Source organism: Salmo trutta, chromosome 20, assembly GCF_901001165.1.
Source record: "Salmo trutta chromosome 20, fSalTru1.1, whole genome shotgun sequence".
Lineage (NCBI taxonomy): Eukaryota > Metazoa > Chordata > Actinopteri > Salmoniformes > Salmonidae > Salmo > Salmo trutta.
In genome coordinates, this window is record NC_042976.1 from 18,611,669 (window position 1) to 18,633,303 (window position 21,635).

At 45.0% G+C, this 21,635-nt stretch overlaps 1 protein-coding gene across 2 annotated transcripts in view; it reads left to right on the forward strand.

Annotated features, from left to right (window-relative positions):
* The window catches only part of LOC115155636 (receptor tyrosine-protein kinase erbB-4-like), a 567,818-nt gene that overhangs the window by 319,940 nt on the left and 226,243 nt on the right, over positions 1–21,635 (forward strand). For both annotated transcript variants that reach the window (XM_029702449.1, XM_029702450.1), the window contains exon 3: positions 18,564–18,750. In XM_029702449.1, the coding sequence (XP_029558309.1) occupies positions 18,564–18,750 (187 nt within the window). The remainder of the gene's footprint in view (positions 1–18,563; positions 18,751–21,635) is intronic.

The following is a 21,635-nucleotide window of genomic DNA, read 5'->3' on the forward strand; positions in this document are numbered from 1 at the left end:
TGAATCGCCGTGTCCCCAGCCAGCCCAACCACTCACTGGACCCATACAATCACTTGGCTACGCATGCCTCTCCCTAATATCAATATGCCTTGTCCATTACTGTCCTGGTTAGTGATTACTGTCTTATTTCACTGTAGAGCCTTTATCCCTGCTAAATATGCCTTAACCAACCATGTTGTTCCACCTCCCACATATGCGATGACATCACCTGGTTTAAACGTCTCTAGAGACTATATCTCTCTCATCATTACTCAATGCCTAGGTTTACCTCCAATGTACTCTCTTCCTACCATAACTTTGTCTACTTCTAAAAATTCACCTTTCCAGAAACAAGTGTCTCACCGTTGCCGCTTGCTATAGACCACCCTCTGCCCCCAGCTGTGCCCTGGACACCATATGTGAATTGATTGCCTTCCATCTATCTTCTTTTTATTTTATTTATTTCACCTTTATTTAACCAGGTAGGCTAGTTGAGAACAAGTTCTCATTTGCAACTGCGACCTGGCCAAGATAAAGCATAGCAATTCGACCCCTAGAACAACACAGAGTTACATATGGAATAAACAAAACATACAGTCAATAATACAGTAGAACAAAATAAAACAAAAAGTCTATATACAGTGAGTGCAAATGAGGTAAGTTAAGGCAATAAATAGGTCATGGTGGCGAAGTAATTACAATATAGCAATTAAACACTGGAATGGTAGATGTGCAGAAGATGAATGTGCAAGTAGAGATACTGGGGTGCAATGGAGAAAGATAAATAAATAAATACAGTATGGGGATGAGGTAGATTGGATGGGCTAGGTGACCTAAACTGGGACATGCTTAACACCCCGCCCATCCTACAATCTAAGCTTGATGCCCTCAATCTCACACAAATTATCAATGAACCTACCAGGTACAACCCCAAATCGTAAACACGGGCACCCTCATAGATATCATCCTAACTATTTCGCCCTCCAAATACACCTCTGCTGTTTTCAACCAAGATCTCAGCGATCACTGCCTCATTGCCTGCATCCGTAATGGGTCTGCAGTCAAACGACCACCTTTCATCACTGTCAAACGCTCTCTAAAACACTTCAGAGAGCAGGCCTTTCTAATCGACCTGGCCGGGATATCCTGGAATGACATTGACCTCATCCCGTCAGTAGAAGATGCCTGGTTATTCTTTAAATGTGCCTTCCTCACCATCTTAAATAAGCATGCTCCATTCCAAAAATGTAGAACTAGGAATAGATATAGCCCTTGGTTCACTCCAGACCTGTCTGCCCTTGACCAGCACAAAAACATCCTGTGGCGTTCTGCATTAGCATCGAATGGCCCCGTGATATGCAACTTTTCAGGGAAGTTAGGAACCAATATACACAGGCAGTTAGGAAAGCTAAGGCTAGCTTTTTCAAACAGAAATTTGCATCCTGTAGTACAAACTCAAAAAAGTTCTGGGACACTGTAAAGTCCATGGAGAATAAGAGCACCTCCTCCCAGCTGCCCACTGCACTGAACCTAGGAAACACTGTCATTACCGATAAATCCACATTAATTGAGAATTTCAATAAGAATTTTTCTACAGCTGGCCATGCTTTCTACCTGGCTACCCCTACCCCGGTGAACAGCCCTGCGCTCCCCACAGCAACTCTCCAAACCTCCCCCACTTCTCCTTCACCCAAATCCACATAGCTGATGTTCTGAAAGAGCTGCAAAATCTGGACCCCTACAAATCAGCCGGGGTAGACAATCTGCACCCTCTCTTACTAAAATTATCTGCCAAAATTATTGCAACCACTATTACTAGCCTGTTCAACCTCTCTTTCGTATCATCTGAGCCAACGTGCGTAAATCAACTTTATAGTCTGCCACACTGCGGGAGTCTTGACAAAGCAGGACTATCTTCCAAGCAGCCTCTCTCCTGGACAATGGAGAAACAATAAACTTTTTCACCTCCGCCACAAACTCCTCTAGACTGCAGCATACAGCAGATTGTTGTTCCCACACCGTAGTAGCCCAGGCGAGAGCCCTCCCGGACATCAGCGTTATAAGGTGCGCTATCTTCGAGCGGTCCGAGGGAAAGAACAAGGACTGTAGCTCGAAGATGAGGGAGAACTGGGAGAGAAACACACGACAGGTTCTTGAATCTCCAGCGAAGCATTCCGGAGGAGGTAAGTGGGGTTCTCAGGAAGCCGGGGTGGCTGGAGATACGCGCTGCTGAGAGCAAGGTTACTGAGGGCCTGGGAGGTTACTGTAGTGGCTGGCTGCCTAACAGGCAATCCGCGGGAATTGCTCCAGCAATGTATTGAAGGCACGGTCATGGAGGAGGAGACAGCGTTGCGGTGCTGTTCCGAGTCTACTGAGTCAGTCATGGCCAGTTCATACTATCAGGACTTGGGCTAAGACCGGGATGCAGACACAGGAGGTGGATAGTACGAGTCTCAGAGTTTATTATAGGACAAGGAGCAGGCAAAAGGTCGTAATCCAAATGAGAGTCAGGCAGGTACAAGACAGCAGGCAATTGGTAGGTCAAGGCAGGCAAAGATTCTTAATCCAAATCAGAGTCAGGCAGGTACAGGACGGCAGGATCAGGGTCAGGACAGGCAGAAAGGTCAGAACTGGGAAGACTAAGAAAAACAACAACTAGAGCACGGGAAACATGGGAACAAGCTGGTAGGACGAACTGGCAACAGACAAACAGAAAACGCATGTATAAATGCACAGGGGATAATGGGGAAAATGGGAGACACCTCGAGGGAGGTGGAGACAAGCATAAGACAGTTGAAACAGATCAGGGTGTGACAACAAGCCAACTTTTTATAGGCCCTGGTCAAAAGTAGTGCCATTTAGGGTGTAGCCTCTGTCTCTGCCCACCAGGCTAACAGTGTAGCAGAGAGGATGAAAGCCAGAAGTCATGCAGAGCGACAACGATCTCTTCATTCTCCCTGTTACTTAAATCAAGCCGCTTACCCAGATTTAGAGGTGTGGGAATGCATGTGTGAGTCATAAGGAGTGTGTGTGTTGCGGGCGCGTTTGTTTGAGGCACAGGTCTTTAACAGCCCCCGTCTCCTTCTTTCTCTCCCCTCCTTTTATCTCCTCCCTTCTCATCCCCTACTCCGGCCCTGTGGAGAGAGGAGAGAAGAGGATGAAAGGAGACAGCATCTGCTGGGACCACCTCCCTGATTCCAGCCTTCTAGTGTAGTCTCTCTCTCTGCCGTCCCTAATACGCACACACGCACACATGCGCACACACACACCCCTGAGGAGTGCAACTCAGCATGGCTGGCAACACTTTCTCCTTTCCTTCTGCCCTGGGATCTATAGACCCAGATGAAACCCTATTCCCTCTATAGTGCACTACTTTAACCAGGGCCCTATATAGTGCACTATAAAGGAAAAAGGGTTCCATTTGGGATGCAGATCTATAGACCCACAGCCATGAAGTCCTGTGGAGAGCCTTGTCTCATTTCCTCACTCTAATTGTGTTTTGTGTAGATCACATCTTATATGCCACCATGCAGAAAATACTTAATTTGTCTGAAGACTACTTTGATGAAGTGGAGATCTTTGTGTTTAGTTAATCAGTGTATCCAGTGTTTCCCATGCTTATCTCTGCATAAGGGTATGCATACACACGTACACACAAATGCATGCAAGCACACACACACACACACACACACACACACACACACACACACACACACACACACACACACACACACACACGCATGCATGCATATGCACAGACACATGTGCACACATACACACTCAGAGATTCAGAAAGTGTGTTTCACAACATTAAGCGGACAGAGTCAAGATCATGTTAGTCTATGTGTTTTCAGAGGAGCCAGATGGTTATCAGATGTTGTTGCCTCCTAAACAAACACAAAGACTTCATTAAGAAATGCTGACACACACAATCATGCTCTGCAGCAGCATTTATGTCTGTCTGCCCCTGTACTGACATAACCATCCTTAGTGAGAAATGTTGAGTTGAAAAATGTAATTGAGAGCAAATGCCTCAGTTTTAGACAAGAGAAAAGCATTGAGGCACAGCTGATTTACTTTTCATTTCTTATCTGAGACCTAAAAATATGTGTTGGCTCTCATGTGGTCTCCTGTATACACAGACATCTACCCCCCTGTGTTAATGTTAGTTGACCATCCAAAGCCTGACCTTTTGTATGAGACTATGCCCCAGTTGTTTTCTAAGAATTGTTTCATGTTGAAATATGACCTTATGTTTGGTAGCCTGCAGGTAGATTGTACGTATAGTGGTTATGACATGCACCTGTCTTTGGGTGGATGAGAGAGATCAGAGTGAAAACCAAGAAGAAAGAAACCTAGATAATACACACACAATCACTGTTCAAGCAACACTGAACCATGCATGAGAGCACCAGATGTTCCAGACGACTGTGTGATCTCACCTTCCGTAGCCTACGTGAATAAGAACTTTACACAGGCTACAATCGCATAACATCACTAAGGAATTAACATGGTGCAGACACACCAACACAGTTGTGAAGAGAGCACGACAACAGCTATTCCCCCTCAGGAGGCTGAACATATTTGGGATAGGCCCTCATGTCCTCAAAAAGTTACACAGCGGCACCATTCAGAGCAGCTTGATTGGCTGCATCACCGCTTGGTACGGCAACTGCAAGGCACCTCACCCGCAAGGCACTACAGAGGGTGGTGAGTAAAGGCCAGTACATCACTGGGGCCGAACTCCCTGCCATCCAGGACCTCTATACCAGGTGATTTCAGAGGAAAGACCAAAAAATTGAATAAGACTCCAGCCAGTGCACCAAGTCTGGAATCAACAGGACCCTGAACAGCTTCTACCCGCAAACCATTATACTGCTAAATAAGACTTCTAAATAGCTAATCAAATGGCTACCCGGACTATCTACATTTACCCTTTTTTGCATTTATTTTCTTGAACTGACACTATGCACACACACTGGGCTCTACCACACATTCACACATACTTACACTGACACCCCAACACACACATACACACCCACACACTACATACGCCCACACGCACATAACATGCACACACATGCATACTGACGCCACACACACACACACACACACACACAGAGACACACAGACACCACACACACACACACACACACACACACACACACACACACACACACACACACACACACACACACACACACACACACACTGCAGCTCAGTCTATTATCTATCCTGTTGCCTAGTCACTTTACCCTTACCTATATGTACATAACTACCTCAATTACCTCATACCGCTGCACGTTGACAGGTACTGGTACTCCCTGTATACAGCCACGTTATTTTTACTGGTTATTGTTATTCGTTATTCACTGTGTATTTATTCCTCGGGTCACTATTTCTATGTTTTTTTATTATCTTTATCTTTAATTCTGCATTGTTGGAAAAGGACCCAGGAGTAACCATTTCACTGTTAGTCTTCACCTATTGTTTAGGAAGCATGTGACAAATAACATTGGATTTGATTTGATTTTTAGATTTTGTGTATTCTTACACACGTGTATGGTATGTGGTAACTTATTTCCCATTTCAGTCTGTCTATCCTCTCTCATTCAGGTCTTCCACTGTGTTTCGAGTGTCATGGAGTTTTGTTGTGGTGATGGTGATGTACGTACCTTGCGGGGGTAGCTCATCATTGAGGCTGACAAGAGAGTGCCGCGCTGTCACAAACCATCACTGTCAAACACAACAACGCATCCAGACGCTGCCTGCGTGACACTCACTATGAGCACCGTGACTTCACTGTGACTTCTCAAAGTCACCAAGCAGGACTTGTATAGTACTGTATGGAGACAGAATCAACTGCTTTATACACATAAGACTGATTCTGATACTCCTACTCCAACATTCTGGTTGCACTTTACATTATAGCACAGAATAAAGTGGTAATAACATGGCATAATATGGAGATGTAAACTGTAATTCAACTCTCATGAATGGGATGTGAAATCCCTAAAGACAGTCAGATACATGTTATCAGAGAGATCCTAGAAACAACCCAAATAGTGTACTGAGTATGAACTGTAGGGCACAGAAGAGGAATTAACACTTCAGATACCAATACATTGTTCCCTAAGTGTGTTAAACTAAACACCATTTGGTGATGTCACCTAAGAAACCATTTCCAGCAGCCCGTGGCGCTAAAGCTGAGAAAACAAAAACATCATCATCTTCCTGTTAAATAGATAAATTAAGTATGGAAGAAACACACCCCAATCTGTAGGTTAGATGAAAGGCAAGCAGCCGGCTACAGGGTGTTTGAACTGGCTCCCTCCCGTATTTGAAGTGAGCTCCAAAGACACTAGGTAGTGGAGGGTGGGAGCTTACACGCTAACACACATCCTGGAGCAATGCACTGTGGGTATGGGAATGCCATGTGATGTCACCGCCCAGCCCATGGGCCCTTTATGGGGCCCCTGTGGGAGTTGGACTTCCAATCAAAGTGCCACATTTAAACTATAGTTAAAATATCTGTTGATACACACAACTCTTCAGAGACATGACATGCATAAAGTTACGTGAGGCAAGGTGATATGAGTATGTGTGGGATAACAGTTAGGGAGTGAGGTAACCCTGTATCTCTTTATTCATTTAGAAGGGTTTGTTTTATGGTAGATTCAGTAAACACCCCCACAGTATCAACCACAAAGAGATACAGTAGATCTCTATACAGGATCTCACCAGAGACCAAATCAATATGTTCACCCAATGTAGTCATGGAACTCTGAGAGGTGGTGACATACAGAGCTGTAGTCCATACGGCTCATTATTTACATCAGGGATGTGTAACTTTAATGGGGGTGGGGGCCACAAAATATTTGAGCGGCAGCAGTGGCTCGTAGGTCAGCATAACCACATCCATACTAACATATGCAGTCAGAGCCGGCCCTTTTTTTCTACCCATTTTCCATGGGGTGGAGATAAATTAGTTATAAAATTGCAAAATCTTAATGAATATCTGGTCATTTTACCATTGGGTGGTGAGAAATGTTTGAAGTTTTTAATATGATATCTGAGTGAGAGTGACTAACAGAATCAATGGGGACGCTCCGATTGGTAATTCGACCATGATTACTACAAGTTTAGGTTTCTGGCTCGACTAACTTATGAATCCAAAATGTTTTAGCTGACATGGGCTAATTAAGTGACTGATAGTGACTGACATAACAAGAGGAAAGCTGCTGATGTACAACGGAATGTAGAAATGTCACCTGGTGTATTCTACTATTCTAGCTCTTAACAGTAAGTTGAAACCCCGACTGAGTTTTTGGAAATTGATCCTCGGGTCTACTGGCTGTCATTTGCCCATCTCTGATTTACATTGATGAAAGACAACGACAGGGATAGCATGTCAAAATGTTGAACCTATTTCACAGATACTATATTTATAAGGGTGATATGTATGGTAAATATTATTTGGGCAATATTTTGAGTCACTTTGCATGTTTATATTGGTCTCCTTTTGTTTGTACAATATGATTTGTATATGCGCCCCAACACACAGGCATGGACACACACAAACACAAGCAGCTCAATACTTATGAAGAGGTAATCATGCTAACATGTGTTCAGTCTACCCACCATTACAACCTTACCACTCTCTCTCTCTCTAACCATCTCTCTCTCTCTCTCTCTCACGCTCTCTCTCTCCCCTTTCTCTCTGAACAGGTGGAGTTTTAATTATGCATGAAAATATACAGGGACCCTTTCCGATCCACTTGACTGCTCTCCTCCTCCTGCTATGTACCCCGCCACGGCTGCTCTCCATTTCTCTTCTGTTATCTCTTTCTCCTTCACTCCCTCTCCCTCTCCCTACCTACCTACCCCTCTCTCTCTCACTCTCTCTCCCTCTGTGTTCTCCTTCACTACCCTCTCTCTCACTACCTACCTACCTACCTACCTACCTATCTCTCTCTCTCTCTCTCTCTGTGTTCTCCTTCACTCCCCCTCTCTCTCCCTACCTACCTACCTACCTACCTACCTACCTACCTACCTACCTACCTACCTACCTACCTACCTACCTACCTACCTACCTCTCTCTCTCTCTCTCTGTGTGTGTTCTCCTTCACTCCCCCTCTCTTTCCTCGTTCCCCTTCTCACTCCTCACCTCTTTTGAGGATTGAAGGACTCAATTTCAAAGCTGGGCACGTCTCAGAGACTGAATTGAGGGTTTTGTTCCGCTGCCCGGCACATTTCCACTCACAAACGCCTAGGCAAGCGTTGGGAGGGAGGATTGAGGGAGGGAAGAAGAAATCCCAGTTAATCTACTGAATCTGCACTATTCTGTTCTCTTCTGTTCTGTTCTCTCTTCCAGGACTACGACTTAGCTAGTAGTCCATGGATATTCAGTTACTTCTACCTAAGCCTCCTTTATCAGCATTCTGTATGATATATGCATTTCTCTTTCGCTCTCTTTCTCACTCTTTCTCTCGCTCTCTCATTCAGTACCTCCTTTTATCTAATCAATAACACCATAATATTATGATTTGCATACTGATTACCTTTGTGTTAGTACTATAACACTGATAAACACACTAACTCTTAGCCCTATAGCGGGTGATGTTCTGTTCCCTCTCCTCTCCTTGTGTGATGGTCTGCACTACCTGTTGGTTTCCAAAACTTCTAGCACCCTCAGGTTCCCTTCACCTCCTGTTGTGATAAATCTGCATTACAATACAATGTGTTCATAACATAACAATGCAGGGCACACCACATACTATGGTGCCAATCCACAGTTATTGTATGACACAGCCCACATATATAGTATGAGACAGCCCACAGATATAGCCCACAGATATAGTATGACACAGCCCACAGATATAGTATGACACAGCCCACAGATATAGTATGACACAGCCCACAGCTTTAGTATGACACAGCCCACAGAAATAGTATGACACAGCCCACAGATATAGTATGACACAGCCCACAGATATAGTATGACACAGCCCACAGATATAGTATGACAGCCCACAGATATAGTATGACAGCCCACATATATAGTATGACACAGCCCACAGATATAGTATGACACAGCCCACAGAAATAGTATGACACAGCCCACAGCTATAGTATGGCACAGCCCACAGCTATAATAGGGCACAGCCCACAGCTATAGTACGGCACAGCCCACAGCTATAGTATGGCACAGCCCACAGCTATAGTACGGCACAGCCCACAGCTATAGTAGGGTACAGCCCACAGCTATAGTACGGTACAGCCCACAGCCAATGTAGGTGGCCATGGTCCTCTGTACCTCAGTTGGTAGACTATGGCTCTTGCTATGCCAGGATAGTGTGTTGGATTCCTGGGACCACCCATATGTAAAAAAATATATAAATGATGTCTTGGATTAAAGCGTCTGCTAAGTGGCATATACAGTTGAAGTCGGAAGTTTACATACCCCTTAGCCAAATACATTTAAACTCAGTTTTTCACAATTCCTGACATTTAATCCTAGTAAACATTCCCTGTCTTAGATCAGTTAGGATCAACACTTTATTTTAAAATATGTAAAATGTCGGAATAATAGTAGAGATAATTATTTATTTACGCTTTTATTTCTTTCTTCACATTCCCAGTGGGTCAGAAGTTGTAGCCTTCCACAAGCTTCCCACAATAAGTTGGGTGAATTGTGGCCCATTCTTCCTGACAGAGCTGGTGTAACTGAGTCAGGTTTGTAGGCCTCCTTTCTCGCACATTCTTTTTCAGTTCTGCCCACAAATTTTCTGTAGGATTGAGGTCTGGGCTTTGTGATTGCCACTCCAATACCTTGACTTTGTTGTCCTTGAGCCATTTTGCCACAACTTTGGAAGTATGCTTGGGGTCATTGTCCATTTGGAAGACCCATTTGTGACCAGGCTTTAACTTCCTGACTGATGTCTTGAGATGTTGCTACAATATATCCACATAATTTTCCCCAGATGCCATCTATTTTGTGAATGCACCAGTACCTCGTGCAGCAAAGCACCCCCACAACATGATGCTGCCACCCCCATGCTTCATGGTTGCAATGCTGTTCTTCGGCTTGCAAGCCTCCCCCTTTTTCCTCCAAACATAACGATTGTCATTATGGCCAAACAGTTCTATTTTTGTTTCATCAGACCAGAGGACATTTCTCCAAAAAGTACAATCTTTGTCCCCACATGCAGTTGCAAACCGTAGTCTGGCTTTTTTATGGTGATTTTGGAGCAGGGGCTTCTTCCTTGCTGAGCAGCCTTTCAGGTTTTGTCAATATAGGACTCGTTTTACTGTGTATATAGATACTTTTGTACCTGTTTCCTCCAGTGTCTTCACAAGGTACTTTGCTGTTGTTTTGGGATTGATTTGCACTTTTCGCACAAAAGTACGTTCATCTATAGGAGACAGAACACGTCTCCTTCCTGAGCAGTATGACGGCTGCGTGGTCCCATTGTGTTTATACTTGCGTACTATTGTTTGTACAGATGAACGTGGTACCTTCACGCATTTGGAAATTGCTCCCAAGGATGAACCAGACTTGTGGAGGTCAACCATTTTTTTTCTGAAGACTTGACTGATTTCTTTTGATTTTCCCATGATGTCAAGCAAAGAGGCACTGAGTTTGAAGGTAGGCCTTGAAATACATCCCCAGGTACACCTCCAATTGACTAAAATTATGTCAATTAGCCTATCAAAAGCTTCTAAAGCCATGACATCATTTTCTGGAATTTTCTAAGCTTTTTAAAGGCACAGTCAACTTAGTGTATGTAAACTTCTGACCCACTGGAATTGTGATAGAGTGAATTATAAGTGAAATAATCTGTCTGTAAACAATTGTTGGAAAAGTTACTTGTGTCATGCACAAAGTAGATGACCTAACTGACTTGCCAAAACTATAGTTTGTTAACAAGAAATTTGTGGAGTGGTTGAAAAATGAGTTTTAAACCTCTTGGGGATAGAATCCCACTGACGGGATTGCTAGCATGGCGCGAAATTCAAAACAGCAAAAATCCAACCTAAGTGTATGTAAACTTCCAACTTCAACTGTATCATATCATGCTCCAAAACATGACCAATATAATTCCGAATGTGATTCTATTTCACTGTAAAAAGTAAGTGCTTTGTAACACTAAAACTAGTGGCAACTGAGCTGCCACCACCTTAATTAAAGGAACCAAAACCTTAACTTAACACATGGTTGTGTGGGTATTGGGACAGATTTAGAAGGGTTCTGAAGGGTTCTGAGGTGTTCTGAAGCATTCATCCTGAGGTGTTCTGAAGCATTCATTCTGAGGGGTTCTGAAACATTCATCCTGAGGTGTTCTGAAACATTCATCCTGAGGTGTTCTGAAACATTCATCCTGAGGTGTTCTGAAACATTCATTCTGAGGGGTTCTGAAACATTCATCCTGAGGTGTTCTGAAGCATTCATTCTGAGGGGTTCTGAAACATTCATCCTGGGAGGTTCTGAAGCATTCATCCTGAGGGGTTCTGAGAATTAATTCTGAGAGGTTCTGAAACATGAAATTATGTGTTGTAACACCACATCATCAAGAGTTGTGCAACACCTTGCCAGACCCAAAAAAGCTTGAAAAAACTATGATGCTGTCTCCAGTCCTCTGTGGTGCAGAATTAGATTCTTTCTCTTTTGGTGTTGTTTCCTCTCTCTAAAGCTCCTAAACACTATCATGGTGTTTCAAATCCTGTCTAATGCAGAATTAGAACCCTTCTTCTGGAGTTTCCAAATACTGTAAATGGGAGTCTCTCCTCTTGTTGTATTTCCCTGCTCTTGTATGGTGTGTTTATAAACTCCTCATCAGTAATTCCAAAAAGTTAAATGTACAGTATCATGCTCAAAGGACTTGAGAAATGATGGTTTTGTGAAAATACTAATTAATATGTTTGAGTACAAAATTACCTTTTCAAGACATGATTGATCTTTAAATGCTGTATCTTTTATTATCAAATTATCAAATGACAAAACATTAGAAGGTCTTAAGACAGTTCAAAGATATTTTAGGTATTTATCATATTCTTCAAAATCATCAGAGTTGGTATTATATTTCATATTCATGGACACAAATACAGGCAATGGCTGCTAATGTTAGCAGTAGCACTCATACAAAACTTCAACCCAGGCCTCAATGCAATCCACCAGTAATCCATCATGCTAATGTCCTGACCTAAGTCTTTATATCCGAATATCCTAACCTGAGGTTTGCCAGTTCGAATCCTAGGTCTGATGGCACACATCTGGCAGGAAGTGAGCTGGAAACTGGAGGGTTGCTGGTATCTAATCCTAGATACCATTGCCTCCATTTGGGCCCTTTATCAAGACACTTAACCTCCCACAATAACTGCTCCATGGCCGCCCAGCGTGGCAGCCCCCCTGCTCCAACCTGTGTGGTCTTCTGGAGGGGCCATCGAATAAAACGGAAGTCATATTTTGGTTGGAACTTGTACAATTGATGAATAAAGTGATTTTAGACCAAGCAAACCTCTTGGCATGCTGTGGTATTGTTGTAATATTGGTTAACCCAGAACTAAAAGTGTAATCTGGTCAGTTTGTGTAATCTGGTCAGTTGAGTGATTTATTTCGGGGTCCATATGTGTTATAAATTGGGAGTTCCGGTTTGCGAAGTCTCCACACTTGCATAAGGAAACTTTCAGCCAAAGGTTGCTAGGTAACTGGTACAGGAAGTTCTATTTGTTCCTGGTTGTTGCGTGGTCTGGCAGTGAGTACAGACTGTGAGAACACACGCACACACACACGCACACACACACACACACACACACACACACACACACACACACACACACACACACACACACACACACACACACACACACACACACACACACACACACACACACACACACACATTGACTGACAGACAGGCAGGGAAGGAGGGAGGGGAGTCTGAGGGAGCCACTGTGCCCAAAGCAGGGTCACTGTTCTCCGACCCGAGCTGGTCCCCAAATAGTCTCAGCTTGAGCCCCAGAGTCATTAGAAGACGAGGAGGGTGACCTCCAAGACCACAGCGTGGTGCTGTGTGTCTGTGTCTGATTGGTTGAGCACAGGATCCAGGCTTATGGAGTTGACTGTCAATGGCTACACACACAGACACACAGCAGGATGTTATACCAGTGTATTAGCTAGCTGAACCTACACACCCACAACTCCAGTCCTTAAAGCAGACGGTCTGTCTCTGCTCCTGCAGCTCTCTTCCTGGAATATAATGAATACAAGAATGTTCAGAAAAGGTTTTTGCCCCAAATAGAACCTTATTCTCTTTATTGTGCCTTATGGGACCTTGGTCAAATGTAGTGTACTAAATAGAGAATTGAGTCCCATTGGAATGCCACCTGATGTTCCTGACTAGATGACCTGATGTTCCTGACTAGACGACCTAATGTTCCTGACTAGATGACCTGATGTTCCTGACTAGACGACCTGATGTTCCTGACTAGATAACCTGATGTTCCTGACTAGACGACCTGATGTTCCTGACTAGATGAAATGTACATTTTTACATTTACGTCATTTAGCAGACGCTCTTATCCAGAGCGACTTACAAATTAACCTTATGATATCCAGTGGAACAACCACTTTACAATAGTACATCTATATCTTTTTTTGGGGGGGGGGTTAGAAGGATTACTATATCCTATCCCAGGTATTCCTTAAAGAGGTGGGGTTTCAGGTGTCTACGGAAGGTGGTGATTGACTCTGCTGTCCTGGCGTCGTGAGGGAGCTTGTTCCACCATTGGGGTGCCAGAGCAGCGAACAGTTTTGACTGGGCTGAGCGGGAACTGTGCTTCCGCAGAGGTAGGGGGGCCAGCAGGCCAGAGGTGGATGAACGCAGTGCCCTTGTTTGGGTGTAGGGCCTGATCAGAGCCTGAAGGTACGGAGGTGCCGTTCCCCTCACAGCTCCGTAGGCAAGCACCATGGTCTTGTAGCAGATGCGAGCTTCAACTGGAAGCCAGTGGAGTGTGCGGAGGAGCGGGATGACGTGAGAGAACTTGGGAAGGTTGAACACCAGACGGGCTGCGGTGTTCTGGATGAGTTGTAGGGGTTTAATGGCACAGGCAGGGAGCCCCGCCAACAGCGAGTTGCAGTAATCCAGATGGGAGATGACAAGTGCCTGGATTAGGACCTGCGGCGCTTCCTGTGTAAGGCAGGGTCGTACTCTGTGAATGTTGTATAGCATGAACCTACAGGATCGGGTCACCGCCTTGATGTTAACGGAGAACGACAGGGTGTTGTCCAGGGTCAAGCCGAGGCTCTTAGCACTCTGGGAGGAGGACACAATGGAGTTGTCCACCGTGATGGCGAGATCATGGAAAGGGCAGTCCTTCCCCGGGAGGAAGAGCATCTCCGTCTTGCCGAGGTTCAGCTTGAGGTGGTGATCCGTCATCCACACTGATATGTCTGCCAGACATGCAGAGATGCGATTCACCACCTGGTTATCAGAAGGGGAAAGGAGAAGATTAATTGTGTGTCATCTGCATAGCAATGATAGGAGAGACCATGTGAGGATATGACAGAGCCAAGTGACTTGGTCTATAGCGAGAATAGGAGAGGGCCTAGAACTGAGCCCTGGGAGACACCAATGGTGAGAGCACGTGGTGCGGAGACGGATTCTCGCCACGCCAGCTGGTAGGAGCGACCTGTCAGGTAGGATGCAATCCAAGAGTGAGCCGCGCCGGAGATGTCCAACTCGGAGAGGGTGGAGAGGAGGATCTGATGGTTCACAGTATCAAAGGCAGCAGATAGGTCTAGAAGGATGAGAGCAGAGGAGAGAGAGTTAGCTTTAGCAGTGCGGAGAGCCTCCGTGACACAGAGAAGAGCAGTCTCAGTTGAATGACCAGCCTTGAAACCTGACTGATTTGGATCGAGAAGGTCATTCTGAGAGAGATAGCAGGAGAGCTGGCCAAGGACGGCACGTTCAAGAGTTTTGGAGAGAAAAGAAGGAAGGGATACTGGTCTGTAGTTGTTGACATCGGAGGGATCGAGTGTAGGTTTTTTGAGAAGGGGTGCAACTCTCGCTCTCTTGAAGACGGAAGGGACGTAGCCAGCGGTCAAAGATGAGTTGATGAGCGAGGTGAGGTAAGGTAGAAGGTCTCCGGAAATGGTCTGGAGAAGAGAGGAGGGGATAGGGTCAAGCGGGCAGGTTGTTGGGCGGCCGGCTGTCACAAGACGCAAGATTTCATCTGGAGAGAGAGGGGAGAAAGAGGTCAAAGCATAGGGTAGGGCAATGTGAGCAGGACCAGCGGTGTCGTTTGACTTAACAAACGAGGATCGGATGTCGTCGACCTTCTTTTCAAAATGGTTGACGAAGTCATCCGCAGAGAGGGAGGAGGGGGGAGGGGGAGGAGGATTCAGGAGGGAGGAGAAGGTGGCAAAGAGCTTCCTAGGGTTAGAGACAGATGCTTGGAAGTTAGAGTGGTAGAAAGTGGCTTTAGCAGCAGAAACAGAGGAGGAAAATGTAGAGAGGAGGGAGTGAAAAGATGCCAGGTCCGCAGGGAGGCTAGTTTCCCTCCATTTCCGCTCGGCTGCCCGGAGCCCTGTTCTGTGAGCTCGCAATGAGTCGTCAAGCCACGGAGCAGGAGGGGATGACCGAGCCGGTCGGGAGGATAAGGGACATAGAGAGTCAAAGGATGCAGAAAGGGAGGAGAGCAGGCAGAATCAGGAGATTGGTTGGAGAAGGATTGAGCAGAGGGAAGAGATGATAGGATGGAAGAGGAGAGAGTAGCAGGTGAGAGAGAGCGAAGGTTGCGACGGCGCAATACCATTTGAGTAGGGGCAGAGTGAGTAGTGTTGGAGGAGAGTGAGAGGGAAAAGGATACAAGGTAGTGATCGGAGACTTGGAGGGGAGTTGCAGTGAGATTAGTAGAAGAACAGCATCTAGTGAAGATGAGGTCAAGCGTATTGCCTGCCTTGTGAGTAGGGGGGGAAGGTGAGAGGGTGAGGTCAAAAGAGGAGAGGAGTGGAAAGGAGGAGGCAGAGAGAAATGAGTCAAAGGTAGACGTAGGGAGGTTAAAGTCACCCAGAACTGTGAGGGGTGAGCCATCCTCAGGAAAGGAACTTGTCAAGCTCATTGATGAACTCGCCAAGGGAACCTGGAGGGCGATAAATGGTAAGGATGTTAAGCTTGAATGGGCTAGGGATTTTGACAGCATGGAATTCAAATGAGGAGATAGACAGATGGGTCAGGGGAGAAAGAGAGAATGTCCACTTGGGAGAGATGAGGATTCCAGTGCCACCACCCCGCTGACCAGATACTCTCGGGGTGTGCGAGAACACGTGGTCAGACGAGGAGAGAGCAGTAGGAGAAGCAGTGTTTTCTGTGGTAATCCATGTTTCCGTCAGCGCCAAGAAGTCGAGGGACTGGAGGGTAGCATAGGCTGAGATGAACTCTGCCTTGTTGGCCGCAGACCGGCAGTTCCAGAGGCTGCCGGAGACCTGGAACTCCACGTGGGTCGTGCGCGCTGGGACCACCAGGTTAGAGTGGCAGCGGCCACGCGATGTGAAGCGTTTGCATGGCCTGTGCAGAGAGGAGAGAACAGGGATAGACCGACACATAGTTGATAGGCTACAGGAGAGGCTACGCTAATGCAAAGGAGATTGGCATGAAAATTAACTAAACAACTGGGGAAGCGAGAGAGCAGGGCCTCCCTCACTAACAATTCACTGAAAGACTAAAACACAAAAATATATATTTTCTAGCTACCACTAGAAATTAAAATTGATGTAAACTACAGTGGTTCAATATTTCCAGGAATAGTCTCAAACTTAGTTTATTCCGCTAGATAACTTGGTACAGTATTCTTCCGTGAAAACCCACCTAGTGCACCGTGTCCTATGACGCCATAGCTAACTAGCTAACTAGCATGCTAGCATCCTATAAACACACGGTTAGCACCAATACTTGGTAACAACAAGCTCGCAATGGATCATTCGTGTCCGTGTCTAGTTCATAACGCAGAAGTAATTAAACGTTGGCTAGCTAACACAAAGTCAGTCCTGCTAGCTACACAAGTGGCCTACACATCTCGAATGTTCAGAAAGTTAAGCTTACGTTGCAAAAATCTTATTGACTAAAAATTATACAGCTAGCTGGTAGGGTTAGCTAGCTAGCAGTGGGCGCGTTGTAGACTATGTTAGAAAATGTAGCTGGCTAGCTAACCTCGATAGTTACTCTGTACTACGTCTTTATCTTGATACAAAGACAACTATGTAGCTAGCTAACAATACACTAATCAAATCATTGTAATGTAATGTAATGAAATGTAATATTACCCGCGGAGCGAGGTGCAGCACGACCACTCACTCCAGCATCCGGAAGCAGCCGGGACCTGATGTTCCTGACTAGACGACCTGATGTTCCTGACTAGATGGAGTAGTTTGTTAGCTACTAAACAGATGACTAACGAGGACTCTGACTATGTTCCAAATGACATCCTATCCCCTATATAGTGCACTACTTTTGACCAGGGCCCTATGGGTGTATTTTGGGACACAGATAATGTGTCTCTCTGAGCACTGGGTGGAAAAGACTTAAATAGCTGCCATCCATGCCCATTATGTGACTGTGGTTGATCTAGACAGCACCATGACTGCTCCTGCAACTTCTGAGCCTGGCTTGGACTGACGACTATAGGGCCTGACAGCTGTCAGTGATGGGGGTCTGAACCTGAGCAGTGGTGGCAGCAGCAACAGTGGTGGTTGCAGACTCCTTAGGACGCAGTTTAGTGTGCTTGCTTGTGTGCATGCCTGTGTGTGTGTGCGAGTGTGTATGTGTGTGTGGCTGTGTGCGTGGCAGAGGCCTGTTGCTGTGATTATTGTCACTGTTGGCATTAGCGTTGTGAGAGACCTGCCCTGTCCTTTCCCCGCTGTCTCTGTCTACCTCCAAAATGGCACAATATTCACTAAATTGTCCACTATAGTGCACCATATTGACTAGGGCCTATAGGGCACTGGTCTAAAGTAGTACACTTTATAGAGAATAAGGTGCCATTTGGGACTCATCCTCACTTTGTCTGTCACCTCTAATGACAGCTACCATGACAGGAAGGGGGCTGAGAGGAGGGCGGTCATGTCACTTTGATTCATACCAGCTCTGGCTGGGTGTGTTCGTAAAGTCTCCGCGGTCATTATCCTTTCTAAATGACATTTAAGTGTGAAGCAATGGTGATGCTGATGTCCTCCTGCTTCACCCTGTTACCTAGTGGAGTGGACACAAACTTCAAGCAGAAAGTTTTAGCAAAGTCTTCCTTGACCCCCGTGGGGTTTCCCCCTCACATGGGTTCATCGTGACTGAGTGGATAGGTGGAAATTACCTTATGATGAATCAGTTTTCAAAGCTGCTCTGTGTCTACTTTAGCCTGATCTCAGATCTGTAGTCAATGTCATTCATGAAATCCATAGAAGTTGGGAAAACATCACAAACAGACCAGGACAAAACATGTCTGGGACCAAGCTATCTATGTCTGATTGTCTCCGTGGCTCTTGTTTCCTGTTGCTGTGTCTGATGTTCTCCCTGTAACCTCTCCTCTTCCAGTCTATACGGGAGGTGACAGGCTATGTGCTCGTGGCTCTGAACCAGTTTGACTACCTGCCACTGGAGAACCTGAGGATCATCAGAGGAACTAAGATGTATGAAGACCGCTATGCTCTGGCAATCTTCCTCAACTACCGCAGAGATGGGAACTTTGGCCTGCGCCAGCTGGGACTGAAGAACCTCACAGGTATGTGTCTAAGATGGCTATCCTGTCTCTGTCTCCTCTGTCTGAAGCTTTGAAATCTCTCTCTCCATCCCCTCTTGATGGATCTTTCTTTAATTTCCTCTTTTCAGAGACATACCGTCCTGCTACTAACTTCAGTGAAATCCTGTCATTGTGTGACTGAGTGTTAAGTCAGAAGCTCTGCTAGAAAATTACTGCAATGAAAGCAGTAAACCAAGGTCTATAAAGAGGGAACCGAATGTTAGGGTCAATTTAATGAGAGAAAAATGAAGTGATCTGATCTTTTAAGAGCTTGTGTCTGTCTAGATGTTAGGTGGTTGGGGATTTACTGTACTGACAGATTTTAATTACATCTCTTTACACTCATAGCGAGAGGAAGACGCGGTTGACCTAACTCATAGCTACTGCTCTCTGCTTTCTGCATCAGTAAGTTTTGTCCAGACTTTCATTTGGCTGAAATGCAATAATACCCTGAGTTAATCTTTCTCAATGGGAATTGGCACCTGATATGGCCTTGGGAAGATGTATGTGTTATATTTTGTATGCTTTGTTTTAGCACCGATATCCACAGAGATCTAACTAGACTCCCCAAGCTTCGCCTGATCCCAGATCTGTTTGGTCGACCATATGAGTTGGCAAGACAGCACAAACAGATCTGGAACCAGGCTTGCCAATTCCCCAGCAGAACCTGATAATATTAACCAGATGTGGCACTCATAGGAAGGGGTGTTGGTGATGCATGTACAGTACATGCTGTGAAATACAAAGTGTCAAAGCAAACATTACATTTATCATTAGCAAGTAGCCTTTTACTTCAACATGGTCTGAAACTAGCATCTTCTTGCCCTGGAAGCTTCCTCAATATACGTACACACTATTGTAACATTGTTCCATCACCTGCAATTACTCTGCAGTACTCTGCAGTCATACATACCCCGTCCATTTCCCTGTTTGTTTTTGCGTGAAGTCATAATGTGTTTTCTGTACCTACATACCTGTTATTTTTGAGTGTATTGCAATTATGTATATCCACATTACAACATATTTGCTCCTGCGTTAATGACAGCTTGCTCCAAAATGGCCTAGCTACCATGAACGAAGACTGGGGCTTCGTCACAAATTGCACCCTATTCCCTATGGGCCCTGGTCAAAAGTAGTGCACTAAGTAGGAAAAAGGCTGCCATTTGGGAGGCAAGGTAGATAAACAGAGAACAAGAAAAATAACTGTCTGATCCCTCTCAGAGATACCTAGGTAAGACAGGTTACTTAGGATCAGGAAAGAGTTCTCTTCCCTCGAAATCCCTAAAGTAGATTATTATTACTGTTGTTTAGCATATCCCCTCATTCTCATAGACGCTAAAAGTACTTGTGAAAATGGGAAGTGTAGTTATTTTCTACCTCTCCTCTCTCTTTCTCTCTCTCTCTCACTCAACTGTAGTTTCGCTCTCGGTCTCTTTCTCTCTCTCTCTTTCTCTCTCCCTCTCCATCTATTTTTTTTTCTCTCTCTCTCTCTCTCTCTCTCTCTCTCTCTCTCTCTCCATCTGTAGTTTCTCTCTGTCTCTTTCTCTTTCTCTCGCTCTCTTTCTCCCTCTCTCTTTCTCTCTCCCTCTATCTCTAGTTTTTTTCTCTTTCTCATCTCTATTTTTTCTCTCTCTCTCTCTCTCTCTCTCTCTCTCTCTCTCTCTCTCTCACTCTCACTCTCACTCTCACTCTCACTCACTCTCACTATACAGACAGGGTTTAGATGCATTCTCTTCAGATGCTAGCATCCATCCCCTAGCATTTACACAAGCATACTTGACCTTGAAGAATAAGCAGCCAGGAAAAAGGCCCTGAACCTTTTTTGAAGTGCAACCATTGTGCTGATTAATCTCAGCAGTATATGTTTACAATGCTATTAAAATGTGTTCTTGTTTGCTTAATTTGGTAACCGTGTGGCACTAGCATTGCTAAGGTCATATGTACATTTCCCACAGGGATCACAAACATTTATGGCTCTATTCAATCTGTACTACGGATTGCGCGATATACATTTTTATGATACGAATTGACATATGCAGCGTTACCATGAATGCAGTCTCTGCTAATGCGGTAACATTGCCTTTTAATATCAATCTAGCTGTACCATTTGATCTTCCACGATACGGATTGAATACAGCCCTTACTAAGAATGTATGCAGTCAAGTAAAATACTCTGACTAAGTGACATAACTTATGTTGTCTTACTACCTCCCAGCTGGAATTGTCCCTATATGTAAACTGCTTGAGGGAAGTTATGGTATGCACTAATAACATATTCTATGTTGTAGCTATGAGCTAGTTCTGGGCTATGGTTGTAACCGGAGAAATGATTAACATTTACATTTTATTCATTTAACAGACACTCTTATCCAGAGTGACTTACAGGACCAACTAGGGTTAAGTGCCTTGCTCAAGGGCACAGACAGATTTTTCACCTAGTTGGCTCGGGGTTTCGAAAACAGCAACCTTTCAGTTACTGGCCCAACGGTCTTTAACCGCTAGGCTACCTGCCGCCAGACATCAGATCTGCATCTAAATTAGCACCATATTCCATATAAAGTGCACTACCCCATCAAAAGTAGTACAATATATAGGGAATAGGGTGCCATTTGGGACACAGCCCAGTTCTGTCAGGAGCCCATTAGGTGTTCTGATACAATATTGTGTGACAGGGTCAGTAATGGACAGTTAACCTATAGACCCACATAACTCACTGTCCTGAGAGGCAGAGGATAGAGGTCACTGTTGGGTCTGGTGTCTGTCTGGTCAGACAGAGAGAGAGAGAACAAACTAGAGATAGAGAGAGAGAGAGAGAGAGAGAGATGGACAGAGAAGAGGGGGAGTAAGAGAGAGAAATAGATGGAGAG